This window comes from Haemorhous mexicanus, chromosome 3 (assembly GCF_027477595.1).
Source record: "Haemorhous mexicanus isolate bHaeMex1 chromosome 3, bHaeMex1.pri, whole genome shotgun sequence".
Classification (NCBI taxonomy): Eukaryota; Metazoa; Chordata; class Aves; order Passeriformes; family Fringillidae; genus Haemorhous; species Haemorhous mexicanus.
In genome coordinates, this window is record NC_082343.1 from 55,407,204 (window position 1) to 55,428,055 (window position 20,852).

The 20,852-nt window shown below is 40.0% G+C and overlaps 2 protein-coding genes across 3 annotated transcripts in view; one reads left to right on the forward strand and one right to left on the reverse strand.

Moving 5' to 3' along the window:
* EZR (ezrin) overlaps positions 1–1,851 on the forward strand; it is a 36,932-nt gene extending 35,081 nt beyond the window's left edge. For both annotated transcript variants that reach the window (XM_059841891.1, XM_059841892.1), the window contains one exon: positions 334–1,851. In XM_059841891.1, coding sequence (XP_059697874.1) covers positions 334–498 — 165 coding nt within the window. In that variant the 3' untranslated portion in view covers positions 499–1,851. The remainder of the gene's footprint in view (positions 1–333) is intronic.
* A 900-nt stretch (positions 1,852–2,751) lies between these two features.
* The window catches only part of SYTL3 (synaptotagmin like 3), a 32,807-nt gene continuing 14,706 nt past the window's right edge, over positions 2,752–20,852 (reverse strand). Inside the window, exons 8-16 of the mRNA XM_059841890.1 lie at positions 17,947–18,071; positions 14,337–14,480; positions 11,432–11,610; positions 9,186–9,288; positions 6,931–7,098; positions 6,617–6,713; positions 5,244–5,352; positions 4,229–4,434; positions 2,752–3,019 (exon numbers count right to left, since the gene is read on the reverse strand). Of these exons, the coding sequence (XP_059697873.1) occupies positions 2,889–3,019; positions 4,229–4,434; positions 5,244–5,352; positions 6,617–6,713; positions 6,931–7,098; positions 9,186–9,288; positions 11,432–11,610; positions 14,337–14,480; positions 17,947–18,071 (1,262 nt within the window). The 3' untranslated portion in view covers positions 2,752–2,888. The remainder of the gene's footprint in view (positions 3,020–4,228; positions 4,435–5,243; positions 5,353–6,616; positions 6,714–6,930; positions 7,099–9,185; positions 9,289–11,431; positions 11,611–14,336; positions 14,481–17,946; positions 18,072–20,852) is intronic.

Genomic DNA, 20,852 nt, shown 5'->3' on the forward strand with positions numbered 1-20,852 from the left:
TAAGGCACTGCTGGGAGGAGGCAGAGGAATTGAAACTGTCCTGGACAACGGGTCATTTAACCACTTGGTTAAACACACAAAGCACTACAGTTTCTCTTTGTTTACAGTTCCTATAGGAAGTTTGAAATAAAGGCAAGGTATATAAAAATTACTCTCAGTGCTCAGGCTTTGAGATTGCTTAAATCATCCATAATGGTTTTGGAAAGGCCGGGTCGTGTTCACATCACTTCTCTGTCCAAGCATTAACAATTATCAGCTCTCCCCAGAGAACACGACTGACAGGAGCTAAGAGCTTCTCACAATAACCTGTATTTATTGTTCTGCGCACTGCAGGCGCTGACAGATGAGCTGGCCCAGGCTCGGCACGAGGACAAGAGGACCCAAAATGACATCATCCACTCGGAGAACATGCGCCAGGGACGGGACAAGTACAAGACGCTGCGGCAGATCCGGCAGGGCAACACCAAGCAGAGGATCGATGAGTTTGAGGCAATGTAAAGATGCTTATACATCTTTAAGAAGACAGGACTGTGGGAAAGGCAGATCTTAGTGCTGTGTTCTTGTTTTGGGGTTTTTGTTGTATTGGTTTTTTGGTTTGTTTTTTTTTTTTTCTCTGAGGAGGGGTCACTGTATGACACTTAAGCAATATTCTCTAAACCCAGAGGTGTTAGAATCTCCCCTTTATTCTGAACCTTCTGTGAAATTTGGTATAGTTTAAAACTTATTGTACCACAGATCCGGGTAACTTGCTCATGCCTTTACTTAGTGCCAAAAGGCCTTATGTCACATCTCTCTTTAAGCAAGACGAATTTTCACAGGCCGTGCTTCTATTTAAAGATGTGTGTCCTGTGCAGGTGCTGGATTCAGCCTGGTCTAAAAGATAAGCATCTGTGGGTGAATTTTGTGCCATATGTCTTTGTATTATTAGCTACAGTGTAAAGTGTAACAGATGAGAAGACAGGTTGTGGAACTCAGGATTTTCAAGCACCTGTATGTGTGTCGTACATGCACGCACAGGTGCTTGTAGATCCTGTTAGTTCCTTGGTCTCGATGCCCATGTTCCCCCTTCCCTGCCCCCCCACACAAAAGAACTGACAACACCTCAGAACTTCTTTGTGTAGAAATTAGATATTTTCTAGTTGCTGTTCTCAACTGGAGAAATGGTGCAGTGATGGCTCAGAAGTGGCATAGGGACACTGGTACCCTCTTCATGTAACAAGTAGCAAATACTCCTGGAATCTACAACACCACTGTGTTTGCATTCCAGCTTTATTACTGATCAGTTGTAGTGTAGTATTTATAAATATATATATAAAACATGCAATATGTGAATTGCAGTACTAGCTAAAGGGAAATAGTTTTGCTCTGTATATTTTGTTACTTTTCAGATTTAATAAGACTTGCATCTGTAAAAATGCCTAAGCAAGACTGTAGTCTGATACAGTGCAGCTGATTATTTACTATAAAGCATTATTTGTAAAGATCTTTTTTTTACTTAATGAAAACTGTTATATGTACACATGATCCAATATATACAATTTTACTGCACCTATTTTTCTAACAAATTTTCTAATTTTTTTAAATGTTTGATTTAAAGTTTCAGACTCCAAAGATGAAGGGACTGCTTGTTTATATCACAGTTGTATTCTCTCTAGTAGAGAGCATTTCTGTGACCATCCTTCCCCCACTCTCCCCTTTTTTCCTTGAAAATCTGTTAGAAAGTGAGATACAGTATGTTGTCACCTCTTCATTTACAATATCTATGCTGCGTTATACTTGAGTTGAATCTTGTGTGGGGTTTTTTTATTTGCAGCAGCAACCATCTAAATAAAAGATCTGCAAAGTAACAAAGGCGATGGAGTGAAGTGTTTCTTGTGTGGGCTGTATTTTGAATAAGTTGTGCTTCTGCTCTTTTAGTTCCTGAGCTTAGCTTACAAGGCCCTGTGGTTTTAAATCTCAAATCCTTAAAAGCCACACTGACCAAGAAAGGAAGGGGGAATACTTAAAGTAAGGACTAAAAGTATAACACAGCAGCACGAGTTACAGCTGTACACAAGAAGTTTCTACTGACTGTAAAGCTACATCCAAGGCAAGGCAAACTGACACAGGAGCTTGGCCCTAAGCTGTCCACATGAAGAAATGATAAACTTAGCTAAACTTTTGTCATGTGCTGTACACCCTACCGATCACAGTTGTTAATTCTGTCTTACAGTGGCAGCTGATAAGAAGGGACTTATTACACCCACCCTTATTCCATTGGCTGTAGTCCCACCCTGCTACTGACAGGGAATTTATACATTTAACTTTCTAAGCGCCAGGCTGTAGCACACATTTGAGAGGCCACAGGCCAAAGCTTTTTAGGATCACATGAAATAAAGCAGCAGTGTAGTTAATGCTGAAGCACAGAGGCATTTGCATCACCCATTTGCAGCAAGCAGACAAAGATAAGCCGGTTTTGCATTCTGTGGCTAAACCAGCAATGTAAGAGTGAAACAATGTAACTTTTTTGTTGTAACATTTATTTTCTCAGAAGTAGTCCTAGTTGTGATTTAAATAAAATAGTAACAGTTCTGCTAGGCCTGGAAATGGAAAGCTGCACATTGCCCGGCTCCTGTTGCTTTGACAGCAGAATGCATCTCAAACTGAGGCTGTCACTCTTGAAGAAATAATATTATCCTTACACTCCAGCTAGAGACACAGGCTAAAGCCTTAACTTCTGAAGGAATAAAACATCCAGAATGTCAGACACGCTCAAACACATAATTGTATTTCCAAAAAAACTGGAATAGGTGCTATTGCAGTGTACCTTTTCTAGAACTGAAGCGTATGTACCACTTCAGTTTAAAACATCAGACATGGGAAAGGAAAGATTGTTGTGTGATAAGCTCTCATGATTTAAAGTTTTCCTTATTTGAATGCAGTACAAGTGTGAAGTCCATCCATGTGTTTGGGTTGTGGAGCACTTCCTGCCATTGGAGCACTCCCTGAGAAGCAAGGTCCATAGAGCCAAAGAATTCCTCTGCAAAAAAGCAAAAGGAAAAATCTGAGTTACCTTTCACTTGGCCTTAGCCACTTCTTGCCAACCCTTTCACCCACTTCAGTAATTTCAGCTGTTCTGTAGTTCCTGAGGCACTAATTGCAAGAAGTGGGCTTTATACTTTTGAACTATTATTTACATCCTGTTCAACTGGGAGCACTTTCTGAAGAGTGAAACCTGCAGCAAAGAAAGTTTTTGGCAGTATGACTAAAAGCAGAAGAGTAAGTGTGCATGCTCATAATAGCAGAAGGGCACTAAGCCTCCTGCTTCAGTTGATTCCATGTTTAGGACTTGGATCACTTACAAGCAGATAGTCCCTGCTCTAGCACAAAGGCAAATGCTGGCTACGATAAGCAAAACAACTTCATGAGGAAGCCTGCATGACATTGGGCTACCACTAGTGATAACACTCCTGTAAACTGCATGCTGGTACCAAAACAACACTTGACCCTCTCCTCTCAAATACTGAAACCCAGGGCACTTAACTCACTGGGAGAACAATTTTGAGCAGCCTTCAAGGGACAACGCTTGCCTGCTCAACTACCAGTGAAACAGGGCCTATTTAGTGAGCAGAGGGTTTCTCAGACATTGCTCAGTCCTGAGAAGGAAAGCTCACTCTTAGGTTAGAGCAGAGCCCAAATCTTCAAACATCCAATAGCCCCTTTGGAGAAAGTGTCACACCCCCCCCCCCCCACCCCATATTTCATTGATTGGATTGATTTGTGGATATAAAGTAATAAGCACAGACATGAGCAAGGTTGGAGTCTATGAGATGATTCGTTCTCCTGCTACCTTTTGATAAGAAGTTACTTAAAATAAGCCAATTCATAGAAAACAACTAAAGGAATAAGTCTTTAAAAATGTATAGAGCTCTGTGTGAGTTAGAGCACACAATTTCTGTGCTTGTCTTAGCATGGCTCTGACCCATAAAAATCACCATGCTAACAAACGGCTGTCCTGAAAATTTCCACTGACAACCTTGATCTTCTGCACAGACCTGAACAGAAGCACCTGTATCAATTCTTGCATGAGCCCAAGACTGAAAGTTGCTTAGGACAGAGGCTGGGACTGCATGTGTAGGCACATGAAAGCAGGTAATAAATAGCACAGTATAATTTATTATTGATTGGGATGTAAACTAAATGCACTTTTCCCCAAGTTACATTCAACTTTCGGTGATAGAGAACTTACTTGCACCAAGCTTGGCTCCTCCTAAGAACTGATCACTTGAGCTGAAAATTGACTTGTGCCAGACAGTCAGGTGTAGACATGATTGCTGTAGCTGAGCTGGGGTCACATCATCAAAGACAAACAAGTGTTTCCACTGTGGACAGGCTTCTTTCTTCAGGACAGGAGACTTTTGCTTTACCTCTGCTTGGTTTGGAAGGACAAGACAACTTCCCCCCCCCAAAAAAAAAAAAAAGAGTTCAGCAAGGTTACTGGTTTCTCAACCAGAAACCAGAACATTGTGATAACCAAATAGAGGTTAGAGGGCTTAACTAGGGCCCGTTGGTTTGCCCTAAATAGCAAAAAAGTTCAGCCTTAGTGAAAGGCAGAACATGGTGCTCTAGTGTTGATTTTGGGACCTGCCCCTTTTCCTGCCAGCCTTTAGTGCAGATGCAAATAGGCTCTTGAAGTCTGCTTTGACTCTGCTGTCACTGACTGCTGAAGGAGTCTTTGCCCCACGTGCTGCTACCCAATAGTGCCTCAAACCCAACTTTTGGGAGATGAAATGCCCACCCATTTCACCAAAAGCAGGGGCCACAAAAGGTGAAATGGCCTTATGAGATGTAAGTTTACCCCTGTATCATCCTTCCAGTGGCATCTGATGCCTGACATCAGGGAAATAAAACAATCCCACATACAAGGTACCCAACACACTAAAGAAAAATTCAGTTCCTTTGCTTTGGAAATGCCAAGAAGAGATAAAAGTTTTCAATGTATCCAGAGCAATACTTAATTCTGCAAAGGCACAGCTGAAACTGTGACAACAGCCTCTTTATTTGCACCTTTTTTTCCCATTACTACCCTGCAAACTGCTGCTGCTCTGCAGACACCCAAGTGTCACCATTTCTAGGAATTCTGATTAAGAGTGTGGGCAATGCCACTTTCCCATGCCAGTCTCCTGCTGCAAACAAGTTAATATGTACATTTGCATGGAACACGTGTGACAGTCTCTATTTGAAGTGCTAGGTCTCAGACATACCCTTTAACAAAGGAGTTCAGCATTCCAGCAGATCTCAGCATGGGCAAGTTCTTGGCCCCAAATATCATAACCTGAAGCTGGCAGTTGAGAACTCCTTGGTCTTTGTTTCCTGAAAAAGGAGCACTTATCCCATGAAATGCCCAGTTAGCTCAGCTCATAGCTTAAGATGCTGCTACAAGTAAGCAGGGGAATGCCTAAGTGGCACTACTGAGATAAGGAGTCATGAGGCTGGACCAGGAACATTTCAAAAATTTGAATGTTTGTACAGTGAATGATTCACACACAAAGCAAACCAAGCAGTGAGTAGCAAGCTGCTTTGTGACCCCTGTTCCAAAGACAAAGCTTTCTGTTGTGTTTGTGAAAAGCAAATACAGGGCAGTACACACAGAAGCATTTCTCTGAACAGTCAGAAGCAGAGGAGAGAGCCAAAGGCATGGTGTGGTACTGCTTCACTCACAGCTCAAGGCACAGAGCAGACCCAAAACAGAGGCCTGCACCGGGAGGAAAACCAGAAGATGCAAAGTTGGTAACTTTGGGGTAATTTGGAAAGAAAAGGGAACAAAAATAACAAAACAGTTAATTAGAGATTCCCATTGGTCTCTCCCTGTTGCTGTGGTCCTGACACAGAGCACTACTGGAGCTCTGAATGTCTGTACACCTCACTAAGGTCTAGGGAGGTAAGGAAAAGGAGGTTTTCCTATCCCTCCCTCCCTCCCAAAGAATTTATTTCACTCCAGCAGCAAGTGCTTGCTCGGACACACTACAGCAATACTTAGTGTACCTTAAAAGTTTTCATTACTAGAAACTGAACCCTGACTATACATTTTGAACCTAACACCTTTCAAGTGAAACAATCTCCCTAAGATGAGACCACTGGAGGAACCAAGGGTGCTGGTCTGGTATCCTTGCAGATACTTCCCTTCCAAACTTCCCCCAAATTGGCAGTCTCTGCCTTGTACAGCAGAACTGCTGTTTCACCTCCAGAATAACCTCTACTGGTAACATCATGAGAGGTACAAGTTTTGAAAACAGCTGGTTGCAACATACTGATGCCATTATAATGTACAACTTTTGTTGGCATTAAAAAGAACAAATATACAAAGCTTGAAAATGTTTTGATTTTAAATAATCTAAGCACCACAAAGCACCAATTGCTGTAGCTGTTAAAAACCCATACAGGATCATCACATGGACACTTTGCCAGTCCTTCATTAATGTCAATTCTTTTCTAGCCAAGGAATTCACACAATCATTTATGTTGGAATAGAACTCTAAGATCATTAGAGGATCTGTTAATTAGGATCTTGAGCAACTAAATCATTAGGATCATAGAGCAACTGTTAAGCAGTCATGCATGCCAAAATATTTTATACCTTCAGACTGGAGGTTTTGATACTGGGCTGGTACCGACAGCCTTGCAGACACGAGGAGTTCAGCGCTGTACTGGATAAGATCTTCAGGCTTCTCAAGCTGAAGAAAGGGACATACAGAAACCTGCATTACTGCAATCATGCTCACAGCTTATTCTCACATCCTTCTCACAGCTTATTTGTGCTTCCAACACATCTTGCTAATGGGCTGGACTGACAGCACCTTCCCCTCAATGATCTCGTAAGAGTGATCTTTCTCACAGCTTTCACCACATCTTGCTCTTAAGGTACAATTAAGCACAAAAACTTAGAATCACCTTGGGTTTGAGTGGGTACCAGTCAAACTGCATCGAGTCCTCCTCAAAATTCCATGCTGCCAGGGGAATCACCACTTCCCCCAAAAACACCCTGTATTTGAGAGCTCCTGCATGCCACACAGACATCTGAAGCTGCCGACTTCTCAGCTGGGAGTGCTCAATCTTGTACTAGAAAGACAAACAGCATTTACAGAGCAATGCACAGCATGAATGCAGGCCCACACTCATGACCTGCTCCCAGGAAGCCCAGCCACAGCATGACTGAAGGCCTCTGGATGCAGACAGAACCATGTTGTCTGACCGTGCTTTGCAATCTGAAAAAAACCCAACTACCCATATATTATACATGCTGAATGGTGCTCATTCAAATAGGAAACAACATTCCAGGAAGACCTTGACCTGCCTTGCTAAAGTTTTTGATTATAAATTCAGAACTTTAAATAATTCTTGACCATTTTTGCTGGGGCTTTGGGTTTTTTTTTTTTGGTTTAGGAGGGTCTGGGTGGGGTGGGCTTTGGGTTTGTTTGGGTTTGGTTGTGGTTTTTTTTTTGTTGGTTTTTTGGGGTTTTTTTGTGTGTTTCATTTATACACATATATATGTTTATATATACATATATTTCTGTTTACACTCCCAGCAGAATGTGCCTCCTCTGGAAGCCAGTTCAAGAAGAGGACACCTAATGATGGTTCTTAAATTCCCATTCTGGTCAGTGGACATCTACTTAATGCAGCCAGCAGGGGCAAGGAAGTAATTCAGCTGATGACTAATGAAAGCCTTGATCCACTCTCCAAACATAGTTAGAGCCCTTTGAGACATTGCTGGGTATCTAATACACCCCCTGAGACTGCCAAACCCAGCCCACAGGTGACCTGCATGGAAAGCTGAGGGCAATGGCACAAGCAAGGAAATCAGTACCCATATTTAGACTGCTGAATCACAAGCTGGGTGTGGACTCTGTGGCTCATCAACCTGAGTCACCCTGGGCTCCAGTGACTCCCAAGAGCACTCACACAGCCCTCACACATGCAGCTACCTCCAAATGCAGGTGCCTTAACCTGCAGCTGAATCCCACCCAGCTGGATGTCAGCATCATGATGGAGCTCACCTGCAGTAGTGCCATGCACTTTTGACCGTTTCTGCTACTTTGGATAAACTAATAATTAAACTATTTTAAAATATTTCTAATTGAAAAACAACTATAAAATTAGGACCAGTGATTTTCTGGCCATTTTTTCTGCCAGTTTAAACCCTACAGACAGGCTTTGGGCTGTATAAAAATCACACACATTACAAAAATCCTTTATTATCAAACTTTGACTATTGTCTTTACAAACATTTTGCTTATTTTGCTCACTATTGATTCTTGATGTTCACACACACCAAGAGCTGGGGATAACACTGAAACTTTTGCGTAGTTCAAGAAGCAACCCAAGTTTGCCTCTCCACTAACTTTGTGTCATATCTCTTCCAAGACAACATATTACTGAAGAACTCATCATCTTATGTCCTACTGCAGCTTGCCAAAGCACACTCACAAAAAAATGGTTTACAGTGATCTGAGTACAGAACTGGAGCTGGGAAAGCTGAAAACAACCAAACTAAGGCTGGCTCTCCTGGCTGACAGTACTCAGCTTCATATTTAATGAAGTGTCTGGGAAGTAAGAATAATGATTCCTGCTTCCTATGCACAATTCTAACAAGGATGCAAGAAGCAATACTGAAGGGCATTGAGGAGTTGAAATCATAACTACTCTTCTCTGCTGGGATTATTAATGTGCGAAATTAGACACCACAAAGAAACAGCCTGGCATCAGTTGCAGAGGGAAAAGGAAGGAGAAAATGTTTTGGAGATGGTGGATTTCAGCTGGCACACACTTAACTGTAGAGAGACACTTCCAAGGGCACTGACCAAAGGGTGTCACTTGAAAGGGATATTTGTTCTCAAATGCACCCAGTTTCTGAATGTACAAGAAAAAGCATCTATGGAAGACACTTTGCTTTTGAGACATGGTAAATCAGACCAATACTGGTATTCACTAAAAGTACTTTCTTGGACAGAGATAGACTTCTCTAATGGTTTGCAATTTACTGTTGCAGCTCCAAAAGCAAATCTCTCTTATTTAGACTGAAAACCCCTAATTTTTAAGCTTATTATTTTCAGTGATTCCTAAATTTGCCCCATCAGGTCAGTTCAGAACCTGCAGGATTGTACCATGGAAGTGCACACTTAGCAGCATGGGATTGCAAACCATACCTTCAAAGTCTCATCAAACTCTGGATCCACTGTGCTCTTTTTGACAGCTGTCTTCCTCTTACTCCAAGGAGATTTATCAGGAAGTAAATAAACCTTCACATACCTTGGAGATAAAGATACATAGAAAGTGATCAGAAGGAGCAGGGAGGATCAATGAGACGTTTCTTCATTCTTAAACAACTTTATTGACTTTCTAAGTTCCCAAGCAATAAAATGGCAAAATATTATTTATATATTTTCTCAATATCCTTGTGGATATTCAGCTATCTTTGTGTACCATTCAGATAATGAGTTTCAATTCCATTGTAGTTGGGAGGGATTAAGATCTGAATAGGAATCCTGTTGTCATACTCTTGGCCTCTGATAAAACAGCCCCCTAAAGAAGTCACCTTGTCAGTTGTAGTGACAGCTTTATGATAAAAATAAACAGCAAATTATGTGCTCAAAGAAAAAAAAAATACATAAACTCAATCAACTTCAGAATCACAGCTACTTGTCCCCCAACATTCATGAAGAAAATCTCATCTTCACAACATCAGGTAAATAATACAGAATAACTCGGAGGTCTTGTCTTACAAATGCTAATTATTCTGACAGCCACTAGAACAAAAATGGGAGATTGCCTCAAGGGTTCAAAATTGCCCTAACGTTGATTCAAGAAAAACCAGCCAAAAAAATTTCTGGAAGCTGAGTTGGGCCAATATCAAGCACCAATGATTCATACCCAAGGTTTCTCAAGTGTAGGTCAAGTGAACACTAAGACTCAAATATTTCCTTAATATCAGTTCACTGGGCTGTACTTGTGTTATGGCTTCAAAACTAAAGAACTTCAGCAACAGAGAGTGCTTCTAGCCTGTCAGGGAGAGGAGCAGCTGATTACACAATACAAAGCATTTTTAAACTGTACTTAAACATATTTCAGACATTATGTTTTAAATTAATTTTAAAAGAGCCTCTTGATTAACTTACTGGGCAAATAAAATCAGCTGTATCTCATATCATCAATGCAGAACTTACACACATTCCCTATTTTTTCCAAATTGATCCATAGGTAAACCCAGTTTTTAAAATACACAAGTACTAGAAGATTTAGCCTCTTGTTCTATGAGCCCAAATAATTTTAATTAAAACATAGCCAGCCAGACTTCAAAACGGCAAGTAAGCTAAATAATTAATCAGGTTTTAAACATCAGTTAAAAGCCTGCTTTTCAGCAAGCATGTCAAATAAGTGTGCTGTACTTTTTCATCTGGCTTGGAAACTAACAGAAGTATATAAATATATATCCATAGAGAATATAATGTTTACTACACAGCACTTCCCACATTGCCTTTCAGGCTTCCTGCAACTGCTTGCCAGGCTTAATTACCAGGGGACTTTGAGAACCTTGACCCACTTCTGAAGTGCTCCAAACAGCCCTTCTCCACAGGCTGCTCTTCCAGCGAGGCACTGCTCACCACCAAGCTTGTCTTTATGAATATTCTCTGCAAGACCTGCAAAAAACCCATCATCCTTCTAGGTGAAGGTGACTGCAAGTCCATGATTACAATGTGGGCCCTCAAATGCTCAAACACAGTGAGACAGCAGGGGCAAGAGCAGGTAGTCAGGGATCCTACCTGGTGATTTTCTGTCAGTGGTGACTGCATGGTCAGAGAGCACTCTTTAGTGATAAACAGAGAAATCACCAAGGCTTAATTACCCAACCAAGATTTTATATGGCATGTTTTATGCACAGAAATATTTACTTCTTCCTCTTACAATGGTGCATAATTATTAAACAGCTTTTGATTTTAAAATATGTTGTAGCAGCTGAAATGTTTACAGAAGATGGAAGAAATGTTATCAGAGAAGATGGAAGCGCCCTAGTAGTGTAGCACCCACGCAGAGACCCACAATGGGTCAGCAGATGAATTAGAAACAGGACATCTCATGTTTCAGCCACAACTTAAGAATTAAACACTGAACAGCTATTCCTGAGGCTCAAAGGTACTCACCAGCAATACACATCCCCAGCTGCCTGCTCACAGGCAGGGAAAGAACTCCTAGCATAATGGAATAAGAACTGGTACAAAATCCGTTTGTCTTGCAGTGTGTATCTGTACAAAGGGTTGGTGTGTATGTTGGATGTTCTGAAGGTGCCAGTATTGCATACAAACATATATCAACCCATTTCACTCAGAACATGTACAAGTATTGTAAAAACCAGAATGTTTTCCTTATGTTCCTTCTTCTCTACAGATATACTTACGGGTTACACTTTTTCTTCTTCTCCTCTCCATAAGCCAGGTTCTTGCATCCCTTGATGCAGATTTCCAAGATGCAAGCTCTGAAGTCGTACTTTAGGGCAAACTCTATTTCTCCTGTGATGTTAGCCTTGCCAAAATTGCCAGACTCAGTGCAAGTGCTGCTAAGACTATACAAGCTCCCCTAAAAAAAGACAAATGTTTGGTAAAAGCAGCTTCAGACCAAACAGGACAAAACATCTATTTCCCTCAGTAATCATTATTTTTACAGATATCACTGTAAAGCTACTGCAAATCATGAAATTTAGGGTAATCTGTATAAAATATTCCATTGCTTCCATAACATTCCCAAAAAATCACAACTGCAATTGCAATTCTACTGCTTTGCCCTCTTCTCTTCAGTAAACTTCGTAGGCTGAGAAAACTCTTTAAGTCACTTCTGGATCTAGAAACTGTTTCCGAATAAAGCTGCTGTGTTTCCCATGAGAAAAATGAGCTAAGTATCTGAAAGAGAATAAAAAACCCTCTGAAATCTAAAAACACAAAAAACCACATTGAATTAGACTGTTTTTAATACATAGCTCATAGTAGGGTACACTACCAAGACATTTGGTTCTACCACGTATTAGAGGAAATACCAAAGTGCCCTTTACAAGATGTCCCAATTCCATATAAAAATTATGCATTCTGTATTGCAGGCCATTCAGGAGAGATTAAAACATGAATACTTCCAGCTGTTGTATGTAGGTGCATAAAGATGTTCCCTAGCTGAGCTCAGCCACTTTGTTCTCCTTTCATTCACTTCCACCTTTGGGTCAAAGGTTTGGATGCTTTATATGTGTGGATGGACCAAATATAAAGAGCACTTGTGTCTCTAGCATTGACAGAAGGCAGGACACTGCAAAGCAGGAAGAGATCAATCCTTTGGGTGGCCCAGACCAGACACATAAATCTAGGGTGCTATCTTGCCTTCACTGTAACAAATTATCAACTCAGAACAGTTTGATCTCCATTCATTTATAATGATATTCTTTAAGGTGAGCCCTAGAAACTTTTCACACAGCATTTGTCACAAAGGCACCACTGTTGTGATCAGTCTCTCAGCAACACCGCCCTAGATTGCTAAGATATCTGTGTTAGATCACTCCTCCCCCCGAAAATAAACACCAACCCACACAGGACTGGTTGTCCAAGGAGCTCTGCATTGCACAACCCAGCAGCTACAAGTGCAAAGCAGTGTTTGCAAGATCATATCTCTCCTCTGTGGAGATGCTTTTCTTCCTTTGTACAGCATGCCAAATACTCATTTCACACCAAGGGATTTATTAGATTAAAGAGGCTACCTGCTCTCTCTTTTCAGCTCTAAGCAACACACACACACGTGTCAAAAGAAGGGTCACAGTGCTTACTGAGGAAGTCAAAAGAAAGGTAAGGGCTGTTTTGACCTGATGTTTGCAGATAATCTTGCTCCCTTCACAAGAAGTGTAACAGTGTAATCAGTCTAACTTGCAGCTTTGTTCAGCTCTGCACTTTCAGTCACTAACATATTTTTATTCACCAGACCAGAAAGTGTTTATTTTCCACCAAAATCTATTATGGAAATGGAATGCAAACAGAGTTTTGTCCTAAGCTCATATGTACCAAAACAAAATTCTGTGAAAGTACCTCATATGTATTCCATAGAACACCCTATTTATTTAGGAAGGCTGGATAGGTGTTATGATTAATGATGTTTGGACTGAATATCACTACATATGTCTCCCACCTGATCAGGCATCCCATACATTTTATGTGTAAGTCACCACTTTTGGTTCAGTGAGCAGGGATTTCGCAATGACTTAACATATTGTACTTCTGCTGATGCCATCTGATGTTCTGGAAGATACATTTTTTTTATGGAGTGGCCTTCAACATTCAACAATTATCCATAAAGAGAAGTTTAATGGATTTTGACCTCCACCTTTATGGAATAGCAGAAAATATTTCCGCTTTAAAACTGAGCTTTCTGTAGTCGAGCTCAAATGGTTGTCATGGGAATCACAAATGTAACACAAAACTGTTTTCCATTTGTCAGCTTAACACCTCAGACTCCCCAGTGCAATGAACTACAAGAGAGTACCTAGGTCCCTGTGTGTGTTTCTGCTTCTCTGTCAAGTGAGCAGCCTGATTTAATTTTGAGTCCCCAAGTCATTTGAGTTCCCTTCTTTACAAGATCAGTCAGGAATTCTTTGGATACTTCACCTTGCTTAACCTCATCACTAATAGATAGAAATTAGCTTCCACAGTTAATCACAGAAGCTTTAAAGCACTGTGCTGAATTCATTTATAACCAGCTTCCTTCTCTCTCATTTGCAGCATTCAAAATGCCATCCAACAGAGGATGATTCAATGTCATCCCCTAAGCCTACGAACTGCTCCCCTGGCTTCCACCACTGTCAGTTTCCTCTTCATTCACTGGCATTCTGACATTTGAATTTCCACTGACATTTCCAATACCACAGTTCTTGCAGACTGACAAAACCTTTCTGGTAAATGAAGCTTGAAGAGAAAAAGCCAGATACCGGGTGAGAAAGTAACACATTCATAATCCCAATCCTAATAATCAAATGGGAAGAATGTTAGCTGCATTTGCAAAATTCAGAAGAAGTTATTCATCAATTATTCATTATCAGTGGATGATATATCCATCAATTATCCATTATTAATTTGCCTTATGCTTCAAAAGGTTCACAGTGTTACTATGAGGACTGTACCAAAAGTATCAGTCTTTCATCAGATACAAACTCAAGTGCAATTGAGTTTGTATCTGATGATTTTGTAACATAATCCAAAATACACCAATATTCTGCAAAAGCTTTTATAACAGTTCCCTTTAAGCACGTCTTCTGTTGTGTTTCACCTTTAACTTACATGCTTTTTGCCATCACAGAAAACTGTATCACTAGTGGGACTTGTTGTTATGTCTTCTTCTTCCTTGCAACTACTTTTGCCCTGAGTTTCACTGTCATTTTGGGCCCCAGTGATGAGCTGTTGCAGACTGGGTGTATTTTTCATCTGTAAGAAATTCAGAAAGTATTTTTAAAAAAAAAATTAAGAAAAATATCCTGATTCAAGAATATTATCAAGAAAACTCAATAAATATTTACAACTGACTCTGATTAAGGTCATGAAGATGGCACACCTTCAAAGATAATGTAGCAACTTAATTTAAATGTTGATTTATAACTCCCTCAACCCAGTTAGTGGTACACTCATTATATTAATAATTTTTTAAAATCAACATACCACCAGCTAATCTAAGGGTCACAACCACAGCAATTACTAACAGCAGTCTACTAATAACACACCAAAAGTAGCAATATATTAATAAAAGTCCTTATTAGACCTTAACAAAACAGTAATTTTGGAAGAAAATATAATCTTGCCTCCAGGAAATTAAAAACTGTATTTTGCAATATGCATGACACATGCCCATATTTACCTATGCAAGAATGAACATAAGTTGAAAGAGATTTGAAAATTGAAACACACTGACAAGTTCCCTTCTCTTTGTTTGTAGAAAAAGTTTAAAATTCCAAGGTGTTCTTGACTTTGCTTTGACTAAGTCCATTCACCTCTCCAATTTTCCCATGAAAACCCTGATAATTTCTGATATATATCTAAATCAAAACTCCTTGAGATTTATCTTCAGCCACCTCTGTTACCAAGAACAGCAGCTAATAGATTGAGGTGCTGAAATACAAATACATAGGGCTGGAAACATGCTCAAAATATTGGTGTTTGTGGTACACCACTTCCTGGGGATAATATAATCTATGAAAAGTATGTTGACACCTCAATGGATAGGAAAAAAAGCAAGGTAAGAAATTTTACAGAGTTAGGATCTAAGAAAATAACTTATTTTTAAAAAATTGTGCAACAGATTCCCTGAAATACTAAAAAGAATATAGTGTGACTGAATCAATAGCAAGGATTAGGACTTATTTGCACAAAGGAAACGTGAAAGAATCCCTCCTGCACAGCAGCAGACAGCACTAGAGAATGAGGACAAGAGGTGAGATAATACAGGTTGTGCAAAATCTTAACCAGTCAGCTGTTATTCTAAAACACAGAAATTGTGGTGTCTATTAAGTGCCCTGCCTTAAGAACAGATGCAACAATTAAGTTACCTTGTGAGAGGGAAACAGACAGAAAATGCATGCAGAATTCAGTCTCAAAAAATCCCCAAGTAAACCCAAAATAGTATTTCCTAGCAGGGAAACTGTCTTCTGCTTTATAAAATCTGAAACACAAGCAATTTTCACTTGCTAACCAAAACAAGCTGAATACACTGAATTTTGGCTTCTACTTATCAGAAAGACTTTGCTATTGTGCAGTACAGAACATAAGTGGCTGACAAGGCAACAAAGCTTCCAGTGCTAAACTCAGCAGCAGATCACACAAGCCCAGCCCAGCTCTACTGTCTGCTGCTGTTACCACAGGAGAGGTATCCCACAGCTACCAACACACCACAAACAGCTCCCAAATGTGGCACATGCCTTCTTGTTCCCCCAGTGAGGCAGGGATAACTGCACTTCCCTTAGTAAACTTAGGGATTCTAAAGATAAGAGGCCCTCAAAATCCAGATTTTACACTGGCTGGTACTTCTTGCCATTGGATTTGGTTTTTTTCACTAATACTGAGTTTAAGTACAATCTCTTTCAAATTTAATCCAAAGGAATCAAGCTCTGCACACATCACAAATTTAGAAAACAAACTTAAGAAACAGACAGTGTCCTTGAGGCTTAAATAGTGCCCCAGTCTTCAACACTGCACATTCAAACTTGTGGTTACAGTTACTACTTCACAGTCATTCCTTAGAGAAAAATACAATTTCTAGAGGGAAAAGCCACTCTTCTGATTCATGCTCTGAAAACAAAAGTTCTTCTGGGGTGGAAATCATAACAAGTAAGATTTCAACATGATATTTTCTTATAAATATAATTAGTTGTTTGGCCAGTGTAATTTAAAACAGGTTCTGTCCCATAACTTAAGCCATAGTTCCAGTAAGGATGTGAACAGCTACCCTTTCTAAAGGAAAACAAAGCTGAAGGACATTCACAATAAAAAAAAAAAAAGTTACTTCTCACAAAACTAAAATTTTAGCTTAAATATAGTCCAGAGATCAAATGACTCAGAGAAATAGCACTCTGGCACAGAAACATTGAAACATATTTTTCAAAACTTGCAGTGCAAAGTGTGGACCGAAGTTCTAAATTTTTCAACGGGCAATTAAAAACCCACACAAATAATTTGGATTCTCCTACTAATTAATTTCTTAAGCCAAAGAATCCATATCCATCTTTTAAATGTGGCAGATTGATTGTGATCAGCATGCAGTGAAGCATAGTCTGAACTCACATTACCCCCAGCTGTGATGTTTTTCAATGCACTAAGGGGCAGTTCTCCACCTGTGGAATAAAGCTAATACTAAAGTGTGGCTTGCCACACAGCAGCACACCACAATGAAAGCAGCACTCAGGTAACCAATAACTGTTGCCAATTCTATTGATAATTTAATTGCATATACAAATAACAGAACTAATTTCACAGAGTTCTCAGATGTTGTTGGGTCAATTCAAACTGCCAAGTTCATGCAATGTGACATCCTGTCTCTTCCATTTATCAGCACCTAACACTTCTGAGGAAAACGAAAAAGTGCACAAGGGAGCTGTGAGCAATGTGTGCCACAAGATCTGGCTCAAAGCAAAGGCTTTTCTCAGCATCTAATCCAGGCACTTAGCAAACCACTCTGCCTCACTCAGACTAACAAGGCAATTCAGTAAGTAACCACAATGTGGAAAACTGAGTACAAAAAACTGGACAAAGTTCAGTCACTTGAGAGCTGAAAGTGTACAAAACAAAATCTTCAGTGTAACTCTAAAACAGAAATGTGAGATCATCTTCAGCCCTGCACAATTTATAGGAAAACATTTGACTGGATTATTCTCAAACTTCTAAAGAAAACACTGAAAATTAGAGACTGTAACCAAAGCAAAAGGGAAAGGGAGGTTGCATAGCAACTAACAGCAATGCTTTCTCCCTGACAAGTTAAAAAATGCTCAGAAAACATCAGGATGAGTCTGGGATGGTCATAGCTTGTCCTGTTCAGCAGCAAAAGGGGCAGGAAGAAGACAAGACAGAGCACCTCCCTGCAGTCTTACAATCACATATAGCAGGTATCAATTCAACCTCAAGAGAATCTGTGACCACCTGAGAGCAAAACGTCCCATCCTCACCATCCTTCCTTCTCTTGTTAAAAATCCCAGTCTAACACTTCAACTCTAGGCTGACATCAGTTGTACAGAATCTGTAAAAAACCTGTGAAGAATCAGAGTTCTGACCACAGTCAGTGAACATCAGCTATGTCCTGTTCACAAAATAAAAGGAAAATTCCACTGTGCACATGATTGCTCTCACAAATGCATTTCACTCTGAGACAGCTCATACTGTTAGAGACTGTGTATAATAATATGGATACCCTGCTTGTAATGTTGATTGCAGTGTCAGACTGGCTCCTTCTTTGCTTTCTTCTTTCCACATTCTTCCCACAATCTGTGGTTAGGACACATCTGTCAGCCATATCATTCTGGGACTTTGATATTTCTGAAGATAGAATAAAGAGAAAAGTCACTATAACAAACTTTGCAAGCAATCCTATAGATTTATAGGCTAATTCTGTAGCTTTCAAACTGTCATCCTGTACCTTTAGAATTGATCTCCTAAGAGTAAGAAACAGCTGGGAAGACAAGTGGTTGTCATATTGTATATAATTATATTTTTCCTGCCTAAATCTTTCATGCTGTTTCAACTGGAAATTATACTCCTTGCTGCCTGTCATTATAGCTGCTGCAAGGAACGGTGAGCCATCAAATACAGTTTCCTCTCAGAAGCAGCAACTACAGCTCCTATGTATAGTTTGATTGGTAAAGCAGTTTGGTTTGGTTCAGGATAAAAGCAAAATCATTACAACAGCATAAAGCAACATGACAATGAGAAGTAGAAAGAAGATCATATTGGAAAATATTTAGAAATGTATTCCAAAATATGGATGAGAGAAAGGATGTTACATACTCTGGTCCCAAACCACATATAATTTTAAGAACCTGAATAGCCCACATTGACTTCAATAACATTATTCATATGGATAAGCTCATGTCCATACTTAAGCATCTCATTGAATTAGCACTTCAGTAACATTTAGTTTATTGGCAAATAAATCTACAGAACTATTGAACATCTGATGCCCCACTTTTCACTTCTTATTCCTTAGCGTACACTCAGAATTTTGCTTAAAGGGAAGGGCAGCACTAATCCATGATTTCTGAAGTTGAATATGAGCAGGCTTAACTGCAGATACTTTGTTGTCAATCCCAGATAGACTCTCTGAAAAATTAAAAATTTATAAGTAGCACATGAAATAGCTATCATATGTTTAATTCATACAGAAGAAATAAACACTTCTCTCACAACATGAACCTCTGTGGAGGAACCTCAGACAGCAGACAATACAACATTATAGTATTCAAAAACAATGGCACTCAAGTGTGATTTTTAAAGACACTCTGGGTTAGTTTTGTTCTTAGCAGCAATCAGTCCTCAGATGTTTACTGTACTCTGTGTACACCATTAAGGCACCATGTGACCCATTCAAAGGCAGGCTCAATTAAGCCATCTCTGTAAACGAAACCAGGTTTTTAACATACACAATGAAATCAGAGATCATAAAAGAGACTGGAATTGAGAGTTCTAATGGAATAGATACAATCTGAGAAGCTTGACCAGCAGTAGAGGCAGAAACACCAGCCTTGCCTCAGACTCTCTTACAGGGAACTGGTTATAGAACAGGTTATTGTGTGAGAAAACACAAATGTTCAGTTTGCATATCTATTCCTCTTTTGGCTTCTCTACCCAAATATCATAAGACTGACACTCTCTTTAGTGCCGAGGACAATTTTTCACTGCAAATAAAACTACAACCAGTAATTCATTTTACATTCACCGAAAGGCCACCACTGGATTACAATCTCCTCTTGCTGCCAAGCCCCACTGGAGCAGGAGGTAGCAGCATAAAGGAGCAGAGTGTACAATGGCAGCTTTGTGCTGCACGCGCCGATCCCTTGTTCCTGCTGCTCTCAGACACGCACACACACTGCCTCCAGTGAGACAGTCAGAGGCACAACGAGCTTCTCCAGGTTTATTTACTGCAGCACACAAGAGCTGGGTGTATTAAATACCTCTGCAAACCAGGACACTTTTATCTAGATAAGATACAGAGTACTAACTTTAGACACTCGTGATCAAAAACATTTATCAGCACAGTACCAGGTTTCATTGAGAAGCCATACAGTCTGAAAAAGCTGCTCTCTTAAGTCAAGAAACCCAAGTCTTTCTCTCTGTAACACTTCCTACACTTTTGAATTACTGACTTCAGTGATTGCAACAGCCTGTTATTTTCTCCCAAATAAAACTGCTCCACGTTAACTGAGGATGAGAGCACCTGAGTGGGGTTTCACCTGTAGCTGAACTGAACCAATAACTTGCTTCCATCTCCCTCTGGAATGCCTGCTCTGCTCTTCTCCATCCCTGATATGGCTCCTGATCATATGGACCAGCACCCTCTGTTGTAGATGTTCCGACATATATCTTATCTTGATCCCATTTAACTCACTAAAACAGCAGAAAAGTACCTATGTGTTTTGTCTAGGTTAATTTTCTGCCCTTTAAAAGAGCTAAACCAGTTTCCAGAGGGTTCCAGATGGTAATTAAGCAGCATAATGCTCAAAACAGAGAGAAAAGATGTGAGTGGAGTAGAACCTTCCTTTTGGTAGCAGGGAAATAATAAATTAGCTTGCTGCAGTCCTGGCAGTTTTTACCAGTAACTCTGGGATACAGCCAGGCTTAAAACCAACAGAAAGCTGAATAAATTAATTTGCATCCAGTTCTGTGCTGCCACTATTACTGTTTCCAGGGTCTTACACCACTGTATACTTCTCTTTGGGAGCAGATCACCACGTCTCTGCATAGCTTTAATATGTGTTCTCACAGACACAACATTAAATTTGCATAGTTCAAGGAGAATAGGTCTTTAAGACGGGTGGAAGAAGCTAAAGGTAAGTTCAAATAAGAAATAAAACAAGACTTAGGGGGAAAGGCAGAAAGGCAGTGAAGCCAGATTTCTTCAGGTCTAATCTCGTATGTGAGGTTGTGTAAGTTGAAGCTAGTAAGAAAATACTACGGTTTGTTCAAATCCATGCAAATTTGCAAGCCCCTGTAATCTTCTTAAGGCTCAGAAGTTGTTTTCCTCTGGTCACTGATGCCTTTAATTTGTTTTTCACAAAGGCTGACTGTCCTCAGTGTAGTTAGCCTTAGAGGTGCACACACAGT